Genomic DNA, 26,679 nt, shown 5'->3' on the forward strand with positions numbered 1-26,679 from the left:
AGTTTGAAGACTACTTGCTAACTATCTGATATTCTGATATTCACTGATAACTGCTTGTTTTAAGGTAGAGCACATAAACCACATTCAGATTGGTTGACAGCAAATTCTAGATGTGTTGATTGCTTATAGTCCTTTTTTGAAACTGTGACATTTCTGCAATGTATGTTTTATTACTAGTAGAATGAATGAGAGAAATAGACCTGAGAATATCATGTGTTTGCTTAAAAGTTTGCTTTCCATAGCAGCAGTTTAGCTTTTTAGGAAATCATGATCTAGGATTTTAATTTCTACATACTTAGGTTTTAGGAAATTCATTGCATAGTGAACTTGATTTAGAAATTTGGTCAATAGATATTTTTAAATTTTATGGAATGTATAAATGAATTTTTATTACACTTTGAACATGTTAAGTAAGAAAGCAATTTCATTTTAAAAATAGGATGGAAATCAGGAAAATAAAGAGAGCAGATCCCCAAAAACTTCGACAAGAAGATTCTGATGCTGTATGGAATGAACTGGCCTATTTCAAAAGGGAGAACCAGGAGCTAATGATTCAAAAGTGAGTTTCTTTTTGTAACAATGTCTACTTAGATAAACATTTGAGAGAAATTCTTTGTGTCTGAAAGGCCATGAGAGAAATTCCTTATAAAACTTGGAAAATGAAATAATCTGGTTTGCCTGTAAAGGTGAGAAAAAAAGATTAGCTTTTAAAATATATATATGTATAATGCAATAACAAGTTGCACATTTGCTAGCTCTAGCTGAAACTGTATAATATGATCTAGGGATTGTGTTAATTAATGTGGCTCTCATCTGTTGGAGGTGTCGCTCTTCATTAGCCTGTATTTTAGACACTGCCATGCTTCATTTTTGGAATGAGGTGGAGAGGGGATAACCTAGCCAGGCATCCTTGTTTGATCTCCTAGATACATACGCAATGCAGAATGCCTGAGCTCTCTTGGTTCCCTGCCCTGTCCTGCTAATCCCAGCTGAGCTCATTATGGTGTAGCCTTGCTGCTACTCTTGGAGCTAGAGCTGTCCAAGCTAATTACTGGTAGCAGCAGAACTGCCTGTTAAAGGTCTGGTATGGATCTGCTAACATGGTCCTTGGCGGTGACCTGCAAAAGACACGAGGGAATTGCTTTCTTTATTGCTGTGCACTGCCTGTCCTTTGGGCTTAATGCTGATCCCTCCACATAGGTCTTTTAGCTGCCCTAAGTATAAAACTTGATGAAGGATACTCATATTTTAGAAAACATACAGCTTGCTTCCTTGATCTTATAATTCACAAGGTATTATATTCAGCTTGGCAAAGAAAGGACACTTTTTTTTTTTTAACAGAAAGGAGTTAGACCAGCACAATTAGTCTCTTGCTACTTAACTATTTCTTCATTTAGAGTTAAATTTTTTACACTCAGACCATGGAATTTTTTTGAAGGCTGGATATCTTTTAGATTACTAGAATTTAGTATCATGTGGCATAATGTGATTAAATATTATTGAATTTTCATAGCTGTAAATTAGAATCTTATTTTGCATACTATATAATAACACATGTAGCTTTAGATTACCACCTTTTCCATGCAATGCTAAACTTTTGAAGAAATGATCATATCAGTATACATTTAAATGTATACTTCCAATTACCTCAAAGTATACTACGTTCTATTAGTATTAAATGTTTGATGCTGATAATAAAGTTTCTTATCTTGAAAATTTTTGTAGATTTTATAGATTTGTCCCAAATATATTCCCTGATAATTTTTTATAACTTTGTTGAGATATAATTCACAAGCCATGTAATTCACCATATAAAGTGAACAAGTCAGTGGTTTTTAGAATATTCGAAGAGTTGTGCACCCATCATCACAATAAATTTTAGAACAATTTCATTACCTACTCCCCCAAAAAAGCCCCACACAGTTTACCTGTTACCTCCATTAATTCTTCCACTGCTCTCCACCCCTTAGCTAACCACTAATCTGCTTTCTGTGGGTATAGATTTACCTATTCTGGACATTTCATATAAATGGAGTCATATAATATGTGGTTCTTTGTGACTAGCTTCTTTCACTTAACATAATATTTTCATAGGGTTTATCTGTGGTGTAGCATGTATTTGTACTTTCTCTGATAATCTTTAGTGATCTTTTTGTCTCCTTAATTTTGGACAAAATAGGTGCGAAACCTAATTAACTAGTTGCAAGATCTAATCTATTCAAAAAAAATTCAAGCAGAGGTTAGTTGTAAGTGGTGTTTATTTGAGGTTTATTTTGCTCATTAATGAAATAGAACTAAAGAAAAAATAATAAAGTCTTTTTAAGGAAGTTCGGGAACGGTTAGAACCCTGGTCTGTTCACCCAGCAGTATGCGTATGTTACAAGTAGCTCTGTAAATTAGATGCTAAGAGTCATTAAAAGTGTGGATTTTTTCCCCCTGAAATTCATTTAAATTTATTAATGTGATAGCCATTTGAAAAATATTTATTTTTCATATCAGTTTTAATTTATTAAATAATAGTGAAGTTTGAGGTGATAACCTTGAAGAGTGCTAAATAATTGATATAAACTTTAAGTCATATAATAATGTTTTGGGGGTGGATTATTTTGTGAAACATTTATTCAGTTAAGAAATGTGTTTGAGTTACTGCTGTGTGACAGGCATTCTGCTAGGTGAATGAAATGAGAACATCAGACAAACTTCCTACTCTCAGGGAGTTTTCTTGGGAACGTTCTAATGAAATATAATGTTAAAAATTAAACTAGAAATATCATGATGAAACAATAAGAAAGGAAACATGTCTTTTTATTCATTGAAGTTTGTTTACTGATGACAGAATTTTTTTTTATTTATATATAGTACATTTTAGCATACAGTTTTTTGAGTTGTAGCACGTATAGTGTTATAGATATATTACATATATCTATAACATGCACAATAGATTCAAGTAACTATTACCACAATCAGGATACAAACTAGTTCCATCATCTCAAAAAATGTCCTTGTCCTACCCACTTGTAGTCACATCCTCCCACCATCCCTAGAACCTGGCAACCACTGATTTGTTCTTCCTCCCTATAGCTTTGCCTTTTTTCAGAATGTTATATGCATGGAATCATATAAGCTGTAACTTTTTGAGACTGGCTTCTTTCACTTGGCATAATGCCTTCGAGATTCATTCATGTCGGTTTGTCCAGTTCGTTCCTTTTTCTGCTAGATGGTATTCCATTGTATAGATGTACCACAGTTTGTCTGTCTGTCTCCTGAAGAATTTTTGGGTCTTTTCTAGTTTTTCGCAACTATGTATAGTTTTTTGGTATACATAGTTTTTTTTTTTTTTTTCCTGCGCCACGTGTCCCAGGAGATCCTAGTTCCCCGACCAGGGATTGAACCCGCGGCCCCTGTGTTGGAAGTAGGGAGTCTTAACCACTGGACTGCCAGGGAAGTCCTATACATAGATTTTTGTGTGAACATAACTTTTTAATTCTTTAAGGTAGATACCCAGGAGTAGAACTGCTGTGTGTATGGTCAACGTATGTATAACTCTGTAAGAAACTGTCAAACTGCTTTCCAGAGTGGCTATACCATTCTTATTCCTACCAGGAATTCATATGAGCCAGTTGCTCCACATTCTTGTCAACACTTGGTGTTGCCATTTTTTTTAAGACCATTCCCGTAAGTGTGTATTGGTATTCTATTGTAATATTAATTTGCATTTCCCTAATGGCTCATGGTAATGATCTTTTCACGTGCTTATTTGCTGTCTTTATATCTTCTTTTACGAGTGTCTCTTCAACTCTTTAGCTCATTTTTAAAAGATTGATTGGTTATTAAACTAATTAAACAATACTTGTTCTTTATATATTCTGTATGCAAGAACTTAATCAAATATATGATTTGAAAATATTTACTCCCAGTCTGTAGATTGCCTTTTCATTCCCTGAACAATGTCTTTTGCATGACAAAATTTTAATTTTGATAAAGTCCAACTTACCAGTTTTTTTCTTTTATGGATTATGGCTTTGATGTCATACCTAATAACTATTTTTCTGACCTGACGTCACAAGTACTTAGCCTATGTTTTCTTCTAAAGAGTTTTATATTTAGCTCTATGATCCATTTTTTAGCTAATTTTTGTATAAGGTGTGGGTTATAGGTTAAAGTTCATTTTTTTACAAAGATATATGCCCAATTGTATCAACATCAGTTTTGAGAAGACTATTCCTTCTCCAATAAATTGCCTTTGTAACTGCCAAATATCAGCTGACTATATTTCTGCCCGTCTATTTCAAGACTCTTTATTTTATTCCATTAATATGAATTCCTAAACTTTTGTGAACCCCATACTGTCTTGATTTCTGTAGCTCTCTAATAAGTCTTGAACTCAGTGTGAGTCAAATAGCTTTATTGTTTTTCAAATTGTTTTAGCTTTTCTCATCGCTTTGCTTTTCCATAAAAGTTTTACCTATAAAAATAGGTTTAAAAATAGCAATAACTACCAAAATCTTGTGGGAATTTTGACTGGAATTGTGCTAAATCTATAGATTAATTTGGCGAGAATTGACATATTAACCATGTTGAGTCCTCTATTCTATGAATACTTAATTTGTTGAGATTTTCTTTTATCAGTGTTTTGTAGTTTTAGCATGCAGATTCTGTATGTCTAATACTGTTGTTAGATTTGTACAAAAGTATTTAATTTTTGGAGCTATTACAAATGATATTATAAACTTTAGTTTTAGTTTCTACTTGTACATTGCTAGTGTATAGAAATAATTTACATTTTTACATGCTGACATACCTTGCATTATTGATATGTTACAGCTAAGTCTACTATGTTATTATTTATATTTTCTGTTTGTTTCCTCTGTTTCTCTTGTCCTCCCTTCCTATGTGTTACTTGAACATTTTTTTAGAATTGGTTTTTATTTATCTATAAGGTTTTGGATTATATCTCTTTGAATAAGTTTTTGTTTTTTGGGTTTTTTTTGAGTGTTTGCTCTCAGTATTTTACACACATAACTTATTATACTTTATTGGTGTCAACATTTTACCACTTCAGGAATGTAGCAATCTTACTTCTATCTGTGTGCTTTTACCTTCCTCCCTTTATAATATGTTGTCTTAACTTTTGTCTCTAAATACATAGAGAAACCTATTAGTTGATGTTACAATTTTTGCTTCAGCTGTCAAATATTATTTTAAAACTTCAAAGGAAGGGTAGCCTATTATATATTTTTCTTTTCCCAAGTTTTCTTCTTTTATCATTTTCTTTCTGTTTGAAGAGCTTCTCTTTAGACCTTCTTTTAAGGTAGGCAACAAATTCTCTAACTTTTCCTTTATCTAAAATGTTTTCACTTCACCTTCATTCATAAAGGATATTTTCACTGGATAGAGAATTTTAGGTTGGCAGTTTTTTTCTTTGGCACTTGAAGGATGTACCACTTCTTTCTGGCCTCCGTGGTTTCTGATGACAAATACACTGTTATTTGAATCATTGCTCCCTTAAAAGTAATACATCATTCTCTCTAACTGCTTTCAAGAATTTTTCCTGTGTCTTTACTTTTTAAAAGTTTCATTTTGACATGTCTTGGCATGAATTTCTTTGGGTTTACTCTTCTGTGAATTCTCTAAGTTCCTTGAATCTCTAGGTATGTGCCTTTTGTCAAATTTGGGAAATTTTGGTCATTATTTTTTCAACTACTTCTTTCAGCCCCACATTCTATTTCTTCTACTCTGGGACTCAATTGACATAAATGTTAGATCTTTTAGTATTGTCCTACAGGTCCCTGCATCTTTGTTCATTTTATTTTTTATCTATTTTATCTCTGTTGTTCAAATTGGGTAATTTTTATTATTCTATCTTCAAGTTCGCTGATTCTTTCCTCTTTTGTCTATCACCTCTGCTATTTAGCCCATGCAATGAAGTTATTTTGTTTTGTTTTGTTTTGTTTTTTGGTTATTGTGATTCTTAATTCTAAAATTCCCACTTGATTCTTCTTTATTTCTCTTATTTATTTGCTGAGACTTTCTGTTTTTTTCAAGATCATTCATAACCGTTCATTGGAGCATTTTAATCATGGCTACTCTAAAATCCTTATCAAGTAATTCTGACTTGTGTGTTATCTTGGTGGTATCATTTCTTAGTTATGGTTTCTCAATCAAGTTGAGATTTTCTTTGTTCTTGGTATGATAAGTGATTTTCAGTAGTCTCTTGGACATTGGAGTATTATGCTTTGAGACTCTGGATCTTATTTAAAACTTTTACTTAGCAGATCTCTGATGACATCATGCCTGAGGGAGAGGGTCACGTTATTGCTGCCTGGAAGAGGTGGGAGTCTTAGCTCCTAACTTGACCTCTGCTGACATTACATTGAAGCGGGTGTGAAGGAGTGTCTCATTACCACTTGATGGGCATGGGAGTCCAGGCTTCTCACTTGGCCTTCAGGGTTAGAGAGAGCAAGGCTGTTTTTTTTTTTTTTTGGGTACGCGGGCCTCTCACTGTTTTGGCCTCTCCCATTGTGGAGCACAGGCTCCGGACGCACAGGCCCAGCCGCCATGGCTCACGGGCCCAGCCGCTCCACGGCATGCGGGATCCTCCCGGACAGGGGCACAAACCCGTGTCCCCTGCATCAGCAGGCGGACTCTCAACCACTGCGCCACCAGGGAAGCCCAAGGCTGTTTTTTTGTTTTTCTTCCTCTAGTGGTATATGGCTAGAGTAGGGGTGGTTATTGTCAATAAAATTTCTGTCCTGTTAGTCTGTCCCTTTCCTGGTTCTTTGGCTTGAGAGAGCAGACTTTCCCTGAGACATTTTGTTTGTGTCTGTTGGTGTTTCTGGGTCATGAGTTTCTCCAGTACTTAGTTTCAGATATTTATGAGCAAAGAAGAAAGCCAGGGAACTTATCACTGTGAGTTGTTTTTCTTGTGCTGTTCCTCTACTCCTAAGGTCCCTATCCTATTCTTCTTCTTTTCTTTGCCTTTCAGAGTCTTCTTGCATTTGTTTTATGTACAGATCTTCCTCAGCTATTGCTGACGTTCTGTCCCAATAAACCCATAATAAGTTTAAAATATCATAAGTTAAAAATACATTTAATATACCTAACCTACCTGACATCATATCTTAGCCTAGCTTACCTTGAATGTGTCAGAACACTTACATCTGCCTACAGTTGAGCAAAATCATCTCACACAGAGCCTATTTTATAATAAAGGGTTAAATATCTCATATAATTTACTGACTAGTGTACTGCAAGTGGAAAACAAAATGGTTGTATGGGTGCAGAATGGTTGTAAGTTGTAAATGGCTGTTTACTTTCATGATTTCATGGCTAGCTGGGAGCTGCGGCTCTCTGCAGGTGCTGAGCATCATGCAGGAGTATTGCACAGCATATCACTAGCCCAGGAAAAGATCAAAATTCTAAGTACAGTTTTTACTGAATGCATATTGTTTTTGCACCATTGTGAAGTTGAAAAGTCATTGTCAAACCATTGTAAGTCAGGGACCTCCTGTATTGTGTTCAGGGTTTTTATATTTAATTAATGGAAAGAATAGGGATAAATACGTCTACCCCCTGTCAGCAACAAGAAGTTTCAGCTGTTTTTTCTATAGACCAGGCACTCTTATTTTTGTGGCATACAGCAGGATCTAGTTTAATAATACTCAGTCCTGATGTTTAAGGAGTAAGATTTATCCCTATTTATACAGTAATAGCTATCTTTAAAATATAAGGCTAGAAAACATTAAAAGAAGATGTCTACTAAAACTACTTTTAAAACAAATTTGAATAGTACTTCTAAGACCAATCTTAAAAATTGAGTTAATTTTTCAAGACCCTGATAAAAAATTCTGTGGCAACTGTAAATCCAATCCATTCGTAAAAGTTAAGTTAACTTTTCAAAATCCTAATAAAAAAAATTGTGTGGCAACTCCAAATCAGGTTTTAAAATATAATTTAAAATGACACTACCACTGACCTATATTACAGGTGTTTTTACCACTGAGTATGGTCAGAGTTATTTGTTGGGGCTGTAGTTTGGAAATCTGAGGGCTTGAGAAATTTGCATGGAATATAGTTCCTATAATAATTCATTTAGATTTATAAAATACATCTACTTATTATATCATAATGATATCTTAAAAGACTAAGAACTTATTAACGTATGAACTAATAAATTGGCTGGTTCCTTCGATATTTATCTAACAAATACTCATATCTTCATTTATTTATGCATTCAATATTTAAACAATATAATTTAGAACTAGGCACTAAGCTAGGAACTGAATACGCAATGTTGTACTGAAGAGTACTAATTTCAAACTCTAACGAGATTTATTCTAGGGGCAGCTGCCGTGTGCTGATGAGGTGAAACCACTCTTTGGTATGCTAGATAGAAAGAGGCAAGGAAAGCTTTCAGAAATGCCGGTAGGCTCATAGCTTTTTCACTTAGTTGAGGATGTTGCCTTACTGACACCAAGTTAGATTTATTAACCAACAAAGTCATATTAACATGCTGCTAAATAAAAACATTAGTATATAAGTATTTGTGTACATTATTTCTGAGTAGTGATATAAAACTATAAAAGGGGCTCAGGTGCCACAGGGTATTAAGCTTTTATTATACAGCAAATCCAGCTTGTCTATGATAGGAACCCTAGAAGTCAAGGGAAGGTGTGCAGACATTCACTGTATGTTTTATGTATCCTTGGCTAAATAAATCAGGAGCTTGCTGTAGGTGGGGTAGTTTTGGCCTTTTAATACTAATCTGTAGTCTGTATAAAATGCTACAGCTAGGCACTCTGCTAGACACCGGTACACAAAGAGAAATAATATGCCACCCTTTTTGTCAGGATCTCACAGCTTAGCAGGGAAAACAAGCAAATTATGATAAGAACTTTTAATAAGGGAATAGTATTGGCATAAAACAGGGAAAATGGCATTATGATTTGTCCATTTGCTCAAACCAGAAACCTAGGGGATTATAATTGATTTACTCTTCTATCTGACCTCCTTATAACAGTCCATACCAAATCTTAATGATTCCACATCACAAATATTTCTAACTTCTGTATGGAAATGCAAAATATTTGCAAAGAATTACTGATATTTTTCCTAGTTGATGCTGAGTAGTGAACTTGTCGATGAAGGTAGTTAGAGTTGGGGGTCAATTATAAAGGAGTTTAGAATTTGTGATTAAAAACTTGTTTTATAGATATAGGGAATTTTACCCTCTAAATAATAACTAAAGTCTTTATTTCGGTGATCTTTTGATCATTGTTTTTAATGATGAAAACTAAACAAGCTGTAGATCAATGGCATAACCCAGCATGGAGTACTTTTGTCTCTCTTAGGTTTAATATTAAATATATGTAGGTTGTAATTTCACAGAATATTTTATAAAATTCAATAATAATTTCTTGAGGAGTTAAAATCAAAGTATCATGGTAGGAAATTTTGGCTATTTTTTTCTTCTGCAAAGCAACTCCCTGTCTTCCTAAGCAAGAATATTTTTTTTTTCTGTATGTAGAAATGAAGATTTTAGGAACTGCATTTCTCTAACATGATTTGGAAATAAAATTCCTAGCCAAAAAATGTCTGCTAATCATAACATATTTTGAAAACAAATGTATTTTTGGATAACCATTAACAATGTACAAATTACATATTAGTTTTATTTTAAAGCATACAATTCAGTGGCATTTATTAGTACATTTAACATGCTGTACAGTGGGTTCTTTCCATTTTTTCCTCTTCTTTCTCTTTCCTTCCCTTCCATCTGGCTAAAATATAGAAATGGTTTGTACTTTTGTTTTCTGTATAATCAACCTAAATCATGGAAGATATAATATATTTTTATTGCAGTAAAATACACAAAACGTAAAAATTTACCATTGTAACCATTTTTAGGTATAAAGTTCAGTGCCATTAAATACACTCACATTGTTGTACTGCCGTCACTGCCATCCATCTTCAGAACTTTTTTTATCTTCTCAAATTGTAACTCTGTACCAATTAAATAATAACTCCCCATTCCCCCTTCCCTCAGCACCTCTTTCTTTTTTCTGTCTCTATGAATTTGCCTATTCTAAGTATCTCAGATTAGTGGAGTCATTTTTCTTTTTGTGTCTGGTTTATTTCATTTGTGATAATATCTTTAAGGTTTTCCATGTTGTAGCTTGTGTCAGAATTTCTTTTCTTTTTAAGGCTGAGTAATATTACTCTGTATGTATATACCATGTTTTGTTTATCGATTCATCTGTTGATAGATATTTGGGTTGTTTCTACCTTTTGGTAGACTATAGTAATATTTTTGTTGTATTTTCATTGTATTTTGCTGAACAGTTAACAAGATTGTTAGCTAAGAAAAAATATCATTTTGTATTTATTGATAGACATTTCACTGAAGTAAATGGCAAGTATATTTTTGAGTTTTATTTTCTAACTCCAGAGATTAATTTTTGATGTTGATACCTTAAATGTTTTTCATACATATGAGATCATATACATATGGTATTTATTTTTTGAGGTCATATGTCTTAGTCCATTTGGTCTACTATAACAAAATAACACAGACTGAGTAGCTTATAAACAACAGAAATTAATTTCTCACAGTTCTGGAGGCTGGAAGTCTGAGACCAGGATGCCAGCATGGGCTGGTGAGGGTCTTCCTCCAGGTTGCAGACTTCTTGTCTTATCCTCACACTATAGAGGGGTGAGGGAACTCTCTGGGCTTTCAGTACTAATCCCATTCATGAGTGCCCCACTCTCATGACCTAAGCACCTCCCCAAAGCCCCACATCCTAGTACCATCATCTTTGGCATATCCTTTACCAGAGCCTTTTTTTATCCCTATTCATTAGAATGATCCTTTTGGGTTCTTTGTTGAGTAGCCCTGGTGGTCAACAAGATTCTTCTTTCTAGCTGGTGAGAGTTCAAATGTCTCCCAGTCCATAAGAGCTCTGGGAATAGTTCTGTTTATAGCTCTGGTTGTTCTCTGCTTGCCTTAGTGAGTTTCAACAAAATATTCAGCCACAGACTCAAATGAGTTCTTATGCAGATTTCTGCAGTTCCTTCTTTTTGTAGCTTCCTTCTCTCTGAGTACCGTGCTTTACAAATTCCAAACATTTCAGCTTTCCCAAACTCCAGTCTCTTTTTCTTCAACTCAGTGAAGACCCCCTCTCCCTACATCATGATCTGGCAAGTGCCTCCTGGCCGAAATCTGAACTATCCTTAGGGCTCTTTGTTGGTTTCCTTTCTCTCAGGGATCACAGCTCTTTGTAGCCTATTGACCAGCTTCTGAATACAGTCATCTCATATAATTTGTCCAGTAAGAAGTAGATTTTGAATTGTGGTTCCCATACCAAACAGAGTATCAGAAACACCATAATAAATGGGTAATGAATGAGAGTCAGTAAGCAGCCAGTGTCCACCCTGTATGGGGGTGCTTGAGCACTGACTCTTTGGAAGTCAGCCACTTTCCCAACACCCATCAAGATGTGGTTTGTTGGTGCCTGGGTTGACTCAAGAACAAGGTGGTCCCTAATGTTTACAAATGCATCATAGTAAATGTAGGGACTGTGTGAATTCTTCCTAAAAAAAGCCAAACTGTAAGCATGGAATACCTCTAAAGAAGCATGAAGTAACGTTTCTAACAACTGTAGCGCTGTGTTCCACTGGATTAGTGATCTGAGAGCCAAGGAAAACTAAGTTGAGATGAGCTACATCTGCTTTTTCTTCGTGGGGCCATCTTGCTACATTATGTTCTATGTTCTTAGCAAAACAAAGCAAAACCCTAATTTAGACTTAATCACTTTGTAGATGGGTATGTATGTGTGCATGTATGTGTACCCTTCCCATCAATCTGTAACCTAAGTTGCAAATGTATAAGATCCCAATTTATGAACTCTTTATATGTGTGTATTTATGTTTATTTGAACAAGAATATAACTATATGTATCAAACTGTAAACATCAATTTTTTCAATAAGTAAACTACTTGTTTTGTTTTTTTACTTTATGTACCTTTTTATTTGAATTATTATAAGAATTGTATTTATTATTTTGTTGAGTACATAAAAGTTTAGAACTGTTATATCTTCCTGGTAAATCATTTGTTTGACTATTATGTAATGACCATATTTATCCTTAATATTTTTTTTTCTTAGTGTATATTTTATTTTTCATTGTGATTACATTTTTAATTTCTTTTTTTGTCCTCTTCTGGTTTGTAAATTTTTGATGTGTTTTCCATTCTTTAAATGTTTTTTCTTGAAATTTTAACATGGATCATTTATTGACCGTCTGAAGTTTGTCAGTCTACCTCTGTTTTCCTTTAACAATACAAAGATCTTAAAATGCTTTAACTCTGATCCTTTCCTTCACCTAACATCATTTTGTTGTTCAGAATTTTAGTTCTACCTTCACTTAGGTATTATGATTGCTTTGCTTAATAAATATTTGCTTACTTCCATGTACACATTTACACGTCTTTCATCATCATTCCCTATTTTGTTTCATACATTGCTTTTGAGTTTGTTTTCTTCCTAAAAATCTATTCTTTAATAGTTCTTTCATCTAGGATCTATGAATAGTAAACCATGGAATGTGTAAAACATTACTTATTTTCCATCTGACTTTTCTTGTGATAGCAGAAGTCTACTGCCATTCCTGAGTTCTTTGTTAGTTGATTTTTTTCTCAATCTTTTGATTTTAGAGTTGTCTCCTTTTCTTTGGTGTCCTTCAGTATGGTGTCCTTCAGAAGTTTCAGTATGTTTCTAGTGTGAATATAGTTTTATTAATTCTGTTTTCAATTTTTGATACTCTCTTAATCTGTTAATTAATCTTTTTCATCGGTTCTCAACTTTCAGTCATTGTATGTTTTCTCCCCATTTTCTTAATTCTCCCCATTTTCTTAATATTGTTTTCTCCCCATTTTCTTAATATTGATTTCTCCCCATTTTCTGAATTCTCTCTTTGAATTATTTCTACTAGATGCTTTCTGGCCTTCTCATTCCAACACACTTTATATATAGTTACTATTTCTTTCTGTTTGTTTCTTTGTGTTGTCTTTAATTTTACAAATTTTCATTAGCTTTGTCTGTGTGCTATTTAACCCATCCACTGAGTTTTAAATTTCAATTATTATGTTGCTATTACTACCTTTAGTTGTTTTATTTATTAGCATTTCTAGATATAGTATTTGGTTCTTTTTCTTATTTGTCTTCTCTTGTATCATAAACCCCTGTTCTTTTTAATATATGTTTATCACCTCTTTTTCCTTTTTATCACCATTTTAAAAACTCTAATTTTGTAAGAACTCATTTTGAATTATTCTATTATTTTTTTTCCTTGCTGTACATTCTCCCACTTTGAATGGGGTGATATTTAGGCTGTCATTCATGGCTTTGAGCGTATTCATATTTATTCTTCTCTGCAAACCTGACTTCCTTGAGAATTATTTTCTGTGGTGGTTTTCCTCCTGTCCATTCTCTCAGTTGTAGACACCTCTCTTCAGTGGATGATTGTGTCTGCCTGAACTCTCCAGTGTACATGGGCATAAACCAGTTTTTACATTGCTGTCATTTCTTCAGTTCTCTGCAAATGTATAATGGCTCAATTTTGAAACCAGTAATATAGACTTAGGATCCTAATCTCACATGGTTGACTCTGTCTTGCTCTCAGACTAGGGCAAGAAGCCTCTTTTTAATGGAACTTCAACCAGATGAGCCCAGATATTCAGGGCTCATTTTGTCTCCCAGCTTTGTCTGGGAGACAAATTTTGTCTCCCAGCTTTCTGCAGTTAGTCCAGTTTTGTCTCTCAGCCCTGAAGGGCCTTGCATATAAACTTTCATCTCCACTCGGGTCTCAAGGTCTGAAGTCTCCATGGGCAGTATTTGATCCAGGTCTCTTGTCATGGTAGCTCAATTCCATTTTACTAGTAAGGGTTTTTTGTCTTTACTTGGCATCTAGAGATTTACTCTCTTGGCTTGCAGTGATATGTATTAACAATTTTATTATTTTACATAGCGTATCTGTTAGAAAATGATCTGGTAACTCGATAGATGATTTTTTTAATTATACAGTTTATGTTTTACCTATTTAGCATGTTTATTTAGACAAAGTTAAAAATTAGTCGAAACATTTTACCTTCCAGATGCTCATTAAAATTCAATTTTAATTGTTAGGATTTGTTAATATTAATATACTCTAGCTTTTATTTTACTACTGTCTAATTCATGTATTTTTAAAATATTTTTGCCGCTTTTATATGTTTGCTATATTATTCCTTAACTTACACAATTAAAATAATTGTTTATTGTGTTAATTTTCATAGGATGAATCTTCAAGAAGAATTGGATAAACTTAAGGTACATATGTCTGTTGATAAAGCAACAATACAAGAATTGAATACATTTATGGCAGAGAGAAGAGAAGGTAATTTTTTGTGAGGATAAATGTTTAATGTAAGCAGTTTAAAATTATCCAGTTCTTTATGTTTTACTTTCATTTTCTTCTAAGACTCTCACCCTGTTCCCCCTCTTTCCACTGCTTTACTCATTCATATCTCATTAACATTTTCACCTTTCATGAGAAAATCAAATAGAACACTTAAAAGTCAGCTTTATAATTTATTAAAAATTTTAAAGAAATATTTGATAAGGAGAAAATATTCATTTTTACTATTCATTGACAAAGTTTTACTAGGTGTGTTTGTCCAAAGTTTTATAGGTAATATAGAGTTATTGATAATATAGAGGTAGTTAACTATCAATAATTCATTTATATTTTTATATGACATTACACTTTTCTGGAAGTCATTTAGTTCTCACCTGGAATCACAATCTTAGAGGTAGAAGGAAACTTGGAGATCTGCAAATCTGAAACCTGCCTGACCCCTAGCCTGAGAGTGTTGAGTAAAAGGGGATGTATCTATTTCAATTACAAGATTATTCCTTTGTTAAAATCAAGATTACTATAGTTACAATATGACTTCAGTCCATCCTCAGATACCTCATTAAAAAAAGTAAATAAGGTTGATATGATAGAATTTCTTCTTATTTGACCTTGCTACAGCTTAATTGTTACCACTGTGCTTTTTAGGTGTTGACAATTTATACTTAATAATTCAATTAATAATTTATACTTAATAATTTGTATGTAATATTTAAATTTTTATATATCACTCATCTGGAAGTTGTCCCAATTACTTTGTTGTTCCAGTTGCTCTTATTTAGTTTACTAGTGAACTTGTCAAGGCCAATATTTGAATCCTTCTATTTTACACTATTGATTTATATCATATTTTATGCTACTCCTTCATTGAGTTCTTTTTTTTTCCATAGATCAAGGCAATGATCATTAATGACTACTAAGACCATTGGGTGAAAAGCTGATGGGGCCTTTTTTTTTTATTATTCTTTTTTCTTTTTACCTTTTGACTCCCTTCACCCATTTCTTTTATCACCTCTGGCCACTACCAATCTGTTCTCTGTGTTTCTGAGCTTTTTTCTTTGTTTCTTTGTTTGTTTAGATTCTACATATGAAAGGCATCATATGGTATTTGTTTTTCTCTCTCTGACTTATTTCATTTATCATAATGTCTGTGAGGCCCATCCATGTTGTCACAAATGGCAAGATGTCATTATTTTTTATGGCTGAATAATATCCATTGTGTATATGTATATATGTATCACAATTTCTTTATCCTATCATCCATCAATGGACACCTAGGTTATTTCCATATCTTGGCTACTGTAAATAATGCTGCAGTGAACATTGGGGTGCATATATCTTTTCACGTTAGTGTTTTCATTTTCTTTGGATAAATACCCAGAAATTGCTGGATCATATGGTAGTTCTATTTTTATCTTTTTGAGGAACCTCCATGTTGTTTTACAAAGTAGATGCACCCATTTACATTCCCACCGATAGTGCACAAGGGTTCTCTTTTCTCTGCATTCTCACCAAGATTTGTTACTTCTTGTCTTTTTGACAACAGCCATTCTAAAAGGTATGAGATGATATCTCAGTGTGGTTTTGATTTGTAGTTCCCTCATGATTAATGATGTTGAGCATCTTTTCACATATCTGTTAGCTATCTGTACAGGCATATCTAGGAGATTCTGCGGAGTTTTTTTCCAGACCACCACAATAAAGCGAATATTGCTATAAAGTGAGTCACGTGATTTTATTGGTTTCCCAGGGCACATAAAAATTATATTTACACTATATCGTAGTTTGTTGTGTGCAATAGCATTATGTCTAAAAAATGAATGTACCTACCTTAATTAAAAAATACTTCATTGCTAAAAAATGCTAACCATCATCTGAGTTTTCAGTGGGTCATAGTCTTTTTTGCTGGAGGAGGGTTTGAAATATTAGGAGAATTACCAAAATGTGACACAGAGACACAAAATGACCAAATGCTGTTGGAAATGGCACCAATAGACTTGGTTGACAGAGGGTTGCCACAAACACTCAATTAGTAGAAAAACACAATATCTGCAAAGAACAGTAAAGCAAAGTACAATAAAACAAGTTAGACCTGTATGTCTTCTTTGGAAAAATGTCCATTTAGATCTTCTGCCCACTTTTAAATTGAATTGTTTGTTTTTTTGTTATTGCATTATATGAGTTTTTAAAATACATTTGGATATTGGCCCATTATCAGATATATGATTTGCAAATAGTTTCTCCCATTCAGTAGGTTGCTTTTTTATTTTGTTTATGGTCTCCTTTGCTGTGCAGAAGATGTTTAGTATGATGTAGTCCAACTTATTCATTTTTACTATTGTTGCTTTTGCTTTTGATGTCAGATTCAAAAAATCATCCCCAAGATCTAGGTCAAGGAGCTTACTGCCTCTGTTTTCTTCTGGGAATTTTAGGGTTTCAGATCTTATGTTCAAGCCTTTAATACATTTTGAGTGAATTTTTGTATGTGGTATAAGATAGTAGTCCAGTTTCATTCTTTTGCTTGTGGCTGTCCAGTTTTCCCAACACCATTTAATGAAGAGACTGTCCTTTCCCTATTGTATATTCTTGCCTCCTTTGTTGTAAATTAATTGACCGTATAAGCTTGTTTTTATATCTGGGCTCTATTCTGTTCCATTGATGTATGCGCCTATTTTATGCCAGTACTATACTGTTTTAAATATTAGCTTTGTAATATAGTTTGAAATCAGGGCGTACATGATGCCTCCAACTTTTCTTCTTTCTCACATTGCTTTGACTATTTGGGGTACTTTGTGGTTCCATCAGATTTTAGGGTTATTTGAATTTGTGTTTTCTTTTGAAAAATGCCATTGGAATTTTAATAAGGATTGCATTGAATCTGTAGTTTGCTTTGGGTTGTATAGACATTTTAACAATATTGGTTCTTTCAATCAATGAGCATGAAATATCTTTCCATTTATTTTTGTCTTCTTCAGTTTCTTTCATTAATGTCTTTTAGTTTTCAATACACAGGTCTTTCACCTCCTTGGTTAAATTTATTCCTAGGGATTGTTTTCTTAATTTTTCTCTGATAGTTCATTGTGAGTATAAAGAAATAGAACAGCTTTTTGTATATCGATTTTGTATCCTGCAAATTTACTGAATTTGTTAGTTCTTACAGTTATTAGCAGTTCTGACAGTTTTTGATGGAGTCATTAGGGTTTTCTATATCATGTCATCTGCAAATAGTGACAGTTTTAGTTCTTCCTTTCCAGTTGGATGCCTTTTATTTATTTTTCTTGCTTAAGTGGCTGGCTAGGACTTCCAATACTATGTTGAATAAAAGTGGTGAGAATGGGCATTTTATCTTGTTCCTGATCTTAGAGGAAAAGCTTCCAGCTTTTCACCACTGAGTATGATATTAGCTGTGGGCTTGTCATATATGGCCCTCATTATGTAGAGATAGATTCCCTCTGTACCCAGTTTGTTGAGGGTTTTAACCATGAAAGGATGTTGAATATAGTCAAAAGATATTCCTACATCTGTTGAGATGATCATATGATTTTTATCCTTCTTTTTGTAATGTGGTGTATCACATTGACTGATTTACAGATGTTAACCCATCCTTGCATTGCTGGAATAAATCCCACTTGATCTTAGCGTATGGTCCTTGTAGTGTATTGAATTTTGTTTACTGATATTTTTTTGAGGACAGTATATCTATATTCATCAGGGATATTGGCCTATAATTTTCTTTTCTTGTGGTGTACTTTTCTGGTGTTGGTATCAGGATAATACTGGCCTTGTGAATTGAGCTTGGAAAAGCTCCCTCCTCTTATATATTTTGGAAGAGTTTGAGAAGAATTGGTATTAATTCTTCCTTAAATATTTGGCAGAATTCATTAATGAAGCCGTCTGGATCTGATTTTTGTTTGCTGGGAGGTTTTTGATTACTGATTCAATCTCCTTATCAGTTATAAATCTATTCAGAGCTGGTTCTTTAAAAAGATAAATAATGTTGACAAGCCTTTAGCTATACTTACCAAGAAAAAAAGAGAGAGAACTCAAATAAAATTAAAAAAATGAAACAGGAGATGTTACACCTGATACCACAGAAATACAAAGAATCATAGGAAAATACTTTTAACAAATATATTCCAACGAATTCCACAACCTAGAAGAAATGGATAAATTCCTAGAAACATACCACCTACCAAGACTGAATCATGATGGAATAGAAAATCTGAACAGAACAATTACTGTATGTCTGTCTGTTTCTCCCATTAGGTCTCTTAATACTTGCTTTCTATATTTAGGTGCTCCTATGTTGGGTGTGTGAATATTTACAAATGTTACATCCTCTTGTTGGACTGACCTCTTCATCGTTATATAATACCCATCTTTGTCTCTTCTGACAGTCTTGTCTTAAAGCCTATTTTGCCTGATGTAAGTGTAGCTACTCCAGCTTTCTTCCGGTCTCCATTTGCATGGAATATCTTTTTCAATCCTTTTGTGTTCAGTCTGTGTGTGTCTTTAAATCTAAAGTGCGTCTTTTGTAGGCAGTATATAGATGGGTCTTGGTTTTTTATTCATCCAGCTACTCTGTGTCTTTTGTTTGGAGAATTTAGTGCATTTACAGGTAAAATAATTGTTGACAGGTATATACATATTGCTTTTTTGTTCATTGTTTACTGGCTGTTTTTGTAGTTCCACCCGCTTCCTTTATTCTTCTCCTACTCTCTTCCTTTTTGTTTTGATGACATTCTTTAGTGGTATAAATATACTTATATTCCTGTCTATCTTTTTTTTTTTTTTTTGCGGTACGCTGGCCTCTCACTGTTGTGGCCTCTCCCATTGCGGAGCACAGGCTCCGGATACGCAGACTCAGCGGCCAGAGCTCACGGGCCTAGCTGCTCCGCAGCATGTGGGATCCTCCCGGACCGGGGCACGAACCCGTGTCCCCTGCATCGGCAGGTGGACTCTCAACCACTGTGCCACCAGGGAAGCCCCCTGTCTGTTTATCTTTTATGTGTTTTTTGTAGGTTTTTGCTTTGTGGTTGCTAGGAGACTTACATATAACATCTTATAACTGTGACGTAAATTGACAGAAACTTAAGTTTTTAAAAAAATTTTATTTTATATTGGAATATAGTTGATTTACAATGTTGTGTTAGTTTCAGGTGTACAGCAAAGTGATTCAGTTATACATATGCATATATCCATTTTTTTCAGATTCTTTTCCCATATAGGTTATTACATAATATTGAGTAGAGTTCCTTGTGCTATAACACTAGGTCCTTGTTGATTATCTGTTTTATATATAGTACTGTGTAAATGTTAATCTCAAACTCCTAATTTATCACTCCCCACCTTTTCCCTTTGGTAACCATAAGTTTGTTTTTGAAGTCTGTGACTCTGTTTCTGTTATGTAAATAAGTTCATTAGTATGATTTTTTTACATTCCACATATAAGTAATATGATATTTGTCTTTCTCTGTCTGACTTACTTTACTTAATATGATAATCTCTAGGTCCATCCATGTTGCTGCAAATGGCATTACTTCATTCTTTTTTATGGCCGAGTAATATTCCACTGTATTTATGTACCACATCTTCTTTGTCCATTCCTTTGTTGATGGACATTTAGGTTGCTTCCATGTCTTGGCTATTGTACATAGGCTGCAGTGAACATTGGGGTGCATGTTCTTTTTTTTTTCTGGTTTATCCCACTTTAAATAATATTAAGATTAATTAGGAACTTCAGGTGGTTTCAGCCTAATCCCTCTATTATTAAATTCCCAATCAATGTTTCATTTACTGGTTTTAGCATCCATTGGTTATTGTTATCAAAATTCATTATTTCATTTGGGGTTGCAACACAGCAATTTTCTGATTTTAGCATTTTTTGTGCACTTTTTATCTGGAATTCTATGAAGAAGAATATGGATAACTATTTGGTTATCCTGAAATACAGTTTGTACAGGAAAGGCAAGAAAAATCTTGATTACACCTCTTTACCAATTTTCATTTGGTGACCTAGCATCCTTCAAAGGTGATCAATGAGTTGGTGGCTTTTGTTAGTGTTAGAAACTCAGAACTTCTGTTGATATATTTAAAGATTTTTTAATCCATTGAAGGCATTATTCTTTTTGATATTCAGATTGTTTCATCTTAGGTCAGTGGGAGCCTTCATAGTATATTTTGTTTTGTGTATTTTTATTTATTCTGGATTATTCTTTTTGTAAAGTTTTTATTGGAGTATAGTTGATTTACAATGTTGTGTTTCAAGAGTACAGCAAAGTGAATCATTTATACATATACATATATCCACTCTTTTTTAGATTCTTTTCCCATATAGGCCATTACAGCGTATTGAGTAGAGTTCCCTGTGCTATACAGTAGGTCCTTACTAGTTATCTATTTCATATATAGTAGCGTGTATATGTCAATTCCAATCTCCCAATTTATCCTTCCCCCACCTTTCCCCCCAGAACCATAAGATTGTTTTCTACATATGTGACTCTATTTCTGTTTTGTAAATAAGTCCATTTGTGTCTTTTTTTTAGATTCCACATATAAGTGATATCATATATTATTTGTCTTTCTCTGTCTGACTTACTTCATAAAGTATGACAGTCTCTAGGTCCACCAATGTTGCTGCAAATGGCGTTATTTCGTTCCTTTTATGGCTGAGTAATATTCCATTGTATATATGTACCACATCTTCTTTATTCACTCATCTGTTGATGGACATTTAGGTTGCTTCTGTGTTCTGGCTATTGTTAATAGTGCTGCAGTGAACATTGGGGTGCATGTATCTTTTTGAATTATGGTTTTCTCTGGATATATGCTCAGGAGTGGGATTGCTGGATCATATAGCAGTTCTACTTTTGGTTTTTTAAGGAAACTCCATACTGTTCTCCATAGTGGTTGTACCAATTTGCATTTCCACCAACAGTGTAGGAGGGTTCCCTTTTCTCCACGCCCTCTCCAGCATTTATTGTTCGTAGACTTTTTGATGATGGCCATTCTGACCAGTGTGAGGTGATACCTCATTGTAGTTTTGATTTGCATTTCTCTAATAATTAGTGATGTTGAGCATCTTTTCATGTGCTTTTTTGGCCATGTGTATGTTTTCTTTGGAGAAGTGTCTATTTAGGTCTTCTGCCCATTTTTGGATTGGGTTGTTTTTTTGATATTGAGTTGCATGATCTGTTTTTATATTTTAGAGATTAATCCCTTGTTGGTCGCTTCATTTGCAAATATTTTCTCCCATTCTGTGGGTTGTCTTTTCATTTTGTTTATGGTTTCCTTTGCTGTGAAAAAGCTTTTAGGTTTAATTATGTCCCATTTGTTTATTTCTGGTTTTATTTTCATTACTCTAGGAGGTAGATCTGAAAAGATATTGCTGTGATTTATGTAACAGTGTGTTCTGCCTATGTTTTCCTCAAAGAGTTTTAAGTATTCAGTCTTAAATTTAAGTCTTTTATCCATTTTGAGTTTATTTTTGTGTATTATGATGTTAGAGAATGTCCTAACTTCATTCTTTTACATGTAGCTTTACAGTTTTCCCAGCACCACTTAGTGAAGAGACTGTTTTTTCTCCATTGTATATTCTTGCCTCCTTTGTTGTAGATTACTTGACCGTAGGTGCATGGGTTTATTTCTGGGCTTTCTATCTGGTTCCACTGATCTATGTTTCTGTTTTTGTGCCAGTACCATACTGTTTAGATGGCTGTAGCTTTGTAGTATAGTCTGAGGTCAGGGAGCTTGATTCTTCTAGCTCTCTTTTTCTTTCTCAGGATGGCTTTGGCTATCTGGGGTCTTTTGTGTTTCCATACAAATTTAAAATATTTTGTTCTAGTTCTGTGAAAAGTGTCATTGATAATTTGATAGGGATGGCATTGAATCTATAGATTGCCTTGGGTAGTATAGTCATTTTGATGATGTTGATTCTTCCAATCCAAGAACATGGTATATCTTTACATCTGTTTGTGTCATCTTTGATTTATTTCATCAGTGTTTTATAGTTTTCTGAGTACAAGTCTTTTGCCTTCTTAGGTAATTTTATACCTAGGTACTTTATTCTTTTTGATGTGATGGTAAAAGGGATTGTTTCCTTAATTCTCCTCTCTGATCTTTCATTATTAGTGTATAGAAATGCAAGAGATTTCTGTGTATTAATTTTGCACCCTGCAACTTTTGTTGGTGTCTCCAACAACATTTTTATATCCAGCTTGTGTTAAGTAGAAGTGAAATATAAAGGAAAATAGATTTATGGGGAACCTTGTGCAAAGAGGCTTGTTATGAATAACAGAAGATAATCCTCTCACCTCTATCACTTATGAAATTCCAAGGACTTTAGAAGCTTTGTGTGGGGAGCCAGGGAAAAAGACCAAATATATATTTCTTACTGTATGTTATGGCAAGTACCCTCTAAAGTAATATATTCACTTTTCCTAAAAGTGAAGAAAAAATAGTAATATTGATGCCAAAAACTCGGCCTCTGTGCCCTGGTGCCCAATTGAATCTCAGAGACAGAGTTTTGGGTGAAGTGGGAAAGAATAGCTCTATTGCTTTGCCAGGCAAAGGGGGACACAGTGGGCTCCTGCCTTTGAAAACTGTGTGTCCCAACCTGGGAGGATTTGGTGAGGAGTTTTACAGCAATAGTTCAGGGCTGAGTTTGCCGATAAGATTAGGGTGTGTGCAGGGCCTGCACTCTTTTAATCTGGTCTCAGGCCATCTCTTGATGAGCTTCTATGGTTCCTTTAATCTGGCCTCAGCTGGTCTTCTCTGGAAGGAAGAATGCTAACATCTTCCGTTTGTTGGGGATTTTAGTTCTGTAAAGAGCTCAAAGGTACTGTTGTGTGTATCCCTTGAGGTGAAACCAGGACCTGCCTCAAGGCTGCACTATTGTTTCTTGGCTGCTCCTGCCTTGTCTCTGCAGGCCCTCCCTTCCATGATTAGCAACTGTTTGAATCTGTCCTTTGGGACTCAGGGAAGGTCATGGAGGCTGGAGTCTGTTCTCTACAAACAAGGAACGGGGGGACACAGAAAGGCTTTCATACCCAGGAGCCTCCACAGGGTCCTGCTCGGTTTCAGTATTTTTTAGGAAATTGCCAATACACAAGATACCTATTCTCCTTTCTTTATATCCCAAGTTGATACAATCACAAACAGACCTTTAAGATAGTGTAGGAAGCATCATATTAAGATGAGTAAAAATATAATTGTAGGGGAGGAATAAGAATTTTCCTTCTACCCTTCTTAGCTGAAACCCCTATAATAAAAGACAGATTAGCAAGAGGAAACCAGAAATTTATTAATGTTTATACCTCATGGTATACACATGGAAGAAACCCAGGGAAGAGTGAGTACTCAAAGAGGTGGCTTTAGAATTCAGGATTACATACTGTCTTAATAGGGAGAGAGGAGGAGGGATGTAGGCCTCTTAGGGGAGAGTAAATGATTTTAGAAAAGATGAATGGGCCCATAGAAGACTAGCTGAGAGGAATGTTAGTTTGTAGTAAAGCTTGTCTGGGTATAGTGTGGACTTCTAGTTTCCTCTCCTGTGATAAGAGTTAATCTTCTCTGGTTGATGAAACTTTAGGGGAGTGGGTAATAACACTCAAGTTCCTTCTGGAGGGTCTTCTGGCAGATAAGGGGAGTTCAGAGAAAGCCTCTACCTGCATTTGCAGCTTTTGAAGTTCCTACTGCTGAAAATAATCAATATACCAAAGTGGCATATATTAGGCTGGCATATTCTGCAATCCCTTATAATGATAACAGATTTTTAATATTAATTTGTTAAAATAGCTAAAAGAATATAAAAGAAGGAGAAAAAGTTGCAGAAGAATTTACATTAATTTATAATGTAATCCAGGAGAATTAAGGGGACCAAAAAAACATAGGCGATAGAGAAAAATGTTTAAACAACTATGAGTAAGCAAAGTTAAAAAGAAAAAGTGGGGAGAGAAGAAACTCCTGAGAAAGAATATAAATCAGAACGAATTTGTATAGTGGTAAAAATAAAAGTAAAGCATTTAAACCCACAATTTTTAAAATAAATTTCCAGTAAGGATAAGCATATTCTCACACATCCACCAAAGGACAAAAATAGAACTGTATATTTCTAACTGGGTCCTCTTGGTTCACTTCCCAAATCCTGAGATCCTTGAAGGGGAAGGGAATCAAGGGGCAGAGAGTTGGGTCTTTGTTCCTCTCCATGGCCTGGGCCTAGCTGCCATGTATTCTTTGTAAAACCTGTGAAGGTGAGAAACAAAGTTTTCAACAGAAAACCACAAGTGAACATGGTCTTCCAGTCCACGAGGGAATCTTGCACACACCTAGGAGCACAAAAGCAGCAATCAAATTCATTTTTAAATCAGTCTTCAACATTTATATTGTTGGAGTTATTTAGCTACTTTTAGCACTCTACAGTCTTTGAATATAGAACTATTTTCTTATTTTTAAGTGTAAATATTTTACTTAGAACTATAGCAGATATTTAAATGACTAGAACAGATGAATTGTATTTGCATATTATTTCTATATTGCTGAAAGAGTTTTGTAAATGAATTCAGCACCATGGTGTTAAGGGACTAGAAAAAGAAACTCGGGAACCAACAGATTATCATCAAGATAAAGGTACATATTCCCCGGGTGGCAAATTCTACCTATTCTAGCTTTTATTATCCTTAGGATAGTGTTCTATTTATTTCAGGAGTACAGAAGTTTTAATTGGATATGTCATGTTTCAAAGACAAAAGAAATGCCTAATTCACTCTAACAAACTTGTTAGTCACTGTTTATACCAAGAGGATTTCTACTCTACAGAGAGTAATATTGTTTTCTTTTTTCTTTGTTGATAAATCAAAGTTTCATACTGACCTACAGCAGCCAAGCATACTTTAAAGCAAAATCATCTCAGACTAACACAGATATGTATCCTTTTAGCTTTATGCATCCTTTTTGCCCCCTTTTTGATTCTTTGAGAAATGTGTATTTCAAAAAATAATTCAGTAAGAAAATGTTAAATTTGTCACCATAATTTATCTTCTAAGAAAAACATATTTATAGGTTTTAATGTATTTCAATTCTAATAATATTAACTGAAGTTTTATGATTTTTTTTCCTTTAATGTTGTTATGTTGCTTATACAGTTTTGCTTGTTCGAACGGGTTTTATTAGTCAAATGCCTGGGTAGTGTAGGAATGATTTGTAGGAACAACTTTACCCATTACCTGGGTTTCTATTTGTTATAAAGTCACTTTTTCTGGAAATGTGATTTGTATGCTTTACTCTGCCCATTGCATGATCTTTTACTTTAAAGAAAGGTGGTGGTAGGGGGTGTTACAGTTTCAGTCTACCCTAATTCTGTTACTGTTTGCTTTGTTCAGCAATCACTCTGATCCTCCTGGCAGGGAACAAGATCCAGAGAACAAAACTAGTAGTGACTGTGTAGATAAAAAGGCAGTGAATTCTGCTTTTAAGGCAAAGGGGAATGGTCTACAAAAGAATGAAGATGGGAATAAAAATACAGCATTGTTAACCTGCAGATCTGTTATACCTTTGAAAATCTTACGCTGCAAAAAAGAAAGGGACACTATAAAGATACATAATTGTGAGACTGAAAATCTTGAAAAAGGTCACCATTCAGTTACTGGCCAAATACTTGACAATAAAATAGACTACGTTATTCATAGTTGAGAAACCATACACCCCTTTTTCTTAAAATGACAGAACAGTGTTTCAGGAGCATATGAGGTACCATAATATATTATTTATTCTCTGCCAGAAGAACTCTTTAGATACGGTGAAGATGATGGGGTCAAGAAGAGTACTCCAGAGAAGAATCGGAAAGAAATGTCGGAGCAGACATTGCAGAAGGTAGTCTAATCTTTACGATATTGAACTGAGCAAGTTAAATCTGAATTTTAACATAAAGGATTATATTTTAAAACGAGGCCTCATGAACTTAAGCCTTGTGTGAATCCTTAACTTAAATTCAAAATCATTGGTTTACAAAAATGGGGTTAAAAAAATCAATGTTAGTGAAGTAAATGTGGAAACACTCATGCTTGTGTTGACATAGGTTTAAAATATTTTCAAAGATAAAAAGAATGATAACAATAGAAAGTATAAAAATTTACCCTCTATGTGTTTATTAGGTATAACTTAACTATTTTACTTTCTCTGTTACATTTCAAAACGCATACAGATGTACAATATTTGAACTAAAAAAGAAGCA

The 26,679-nt window shown here is 34.1% G+C and overlaps 1 protein-coding gene across 3 annotated transcripts in view; it reads left to right on the top strand.

Annotated features, from left to right (window-relative positions):
* Window positions 1–26,679, top strand: part of CNTLN (centlein) — a 331,029-nt gene that overhangs the window by 190,174 nt on the left and 114,176 nt on the right. For all 3 annotated transcript variants that reach the window (XM_060155107.1, XM_060155109.1, XM_060155108.1), the window contains exons 11-13: window positions 440–559; window positions 14,332–14,432; window positions 26,227–26,318. In XM_060155107.1, the coding sequence (XP_060011090.1) occupies window positions 440–559; window positions 14,332–14,432; window positions 26,227–26,318 (313 nt within the window). The remainder of the gene's footprint in view (window positions 1–439; window positions 560–14,331; window positions 14,433–26,226; window positions 26,319–26,679) is intronic.

The sequence above is a fragment of the Lagenorhynchus albirostris genome, chromosome 7, assembly GCF_949774975.1.
Source record: "Lagenorhynchus albirostris chromosome 7, mLagAlb1.1, whole genome shotgun sequence".
Taxonomy (NCBI): Eukaryota; Metazoa; Chordata; class Mammalia; order Artiodactyla; family Delphinidae; genus Lagenorhynchus; species Lagenorhynchus albirostris.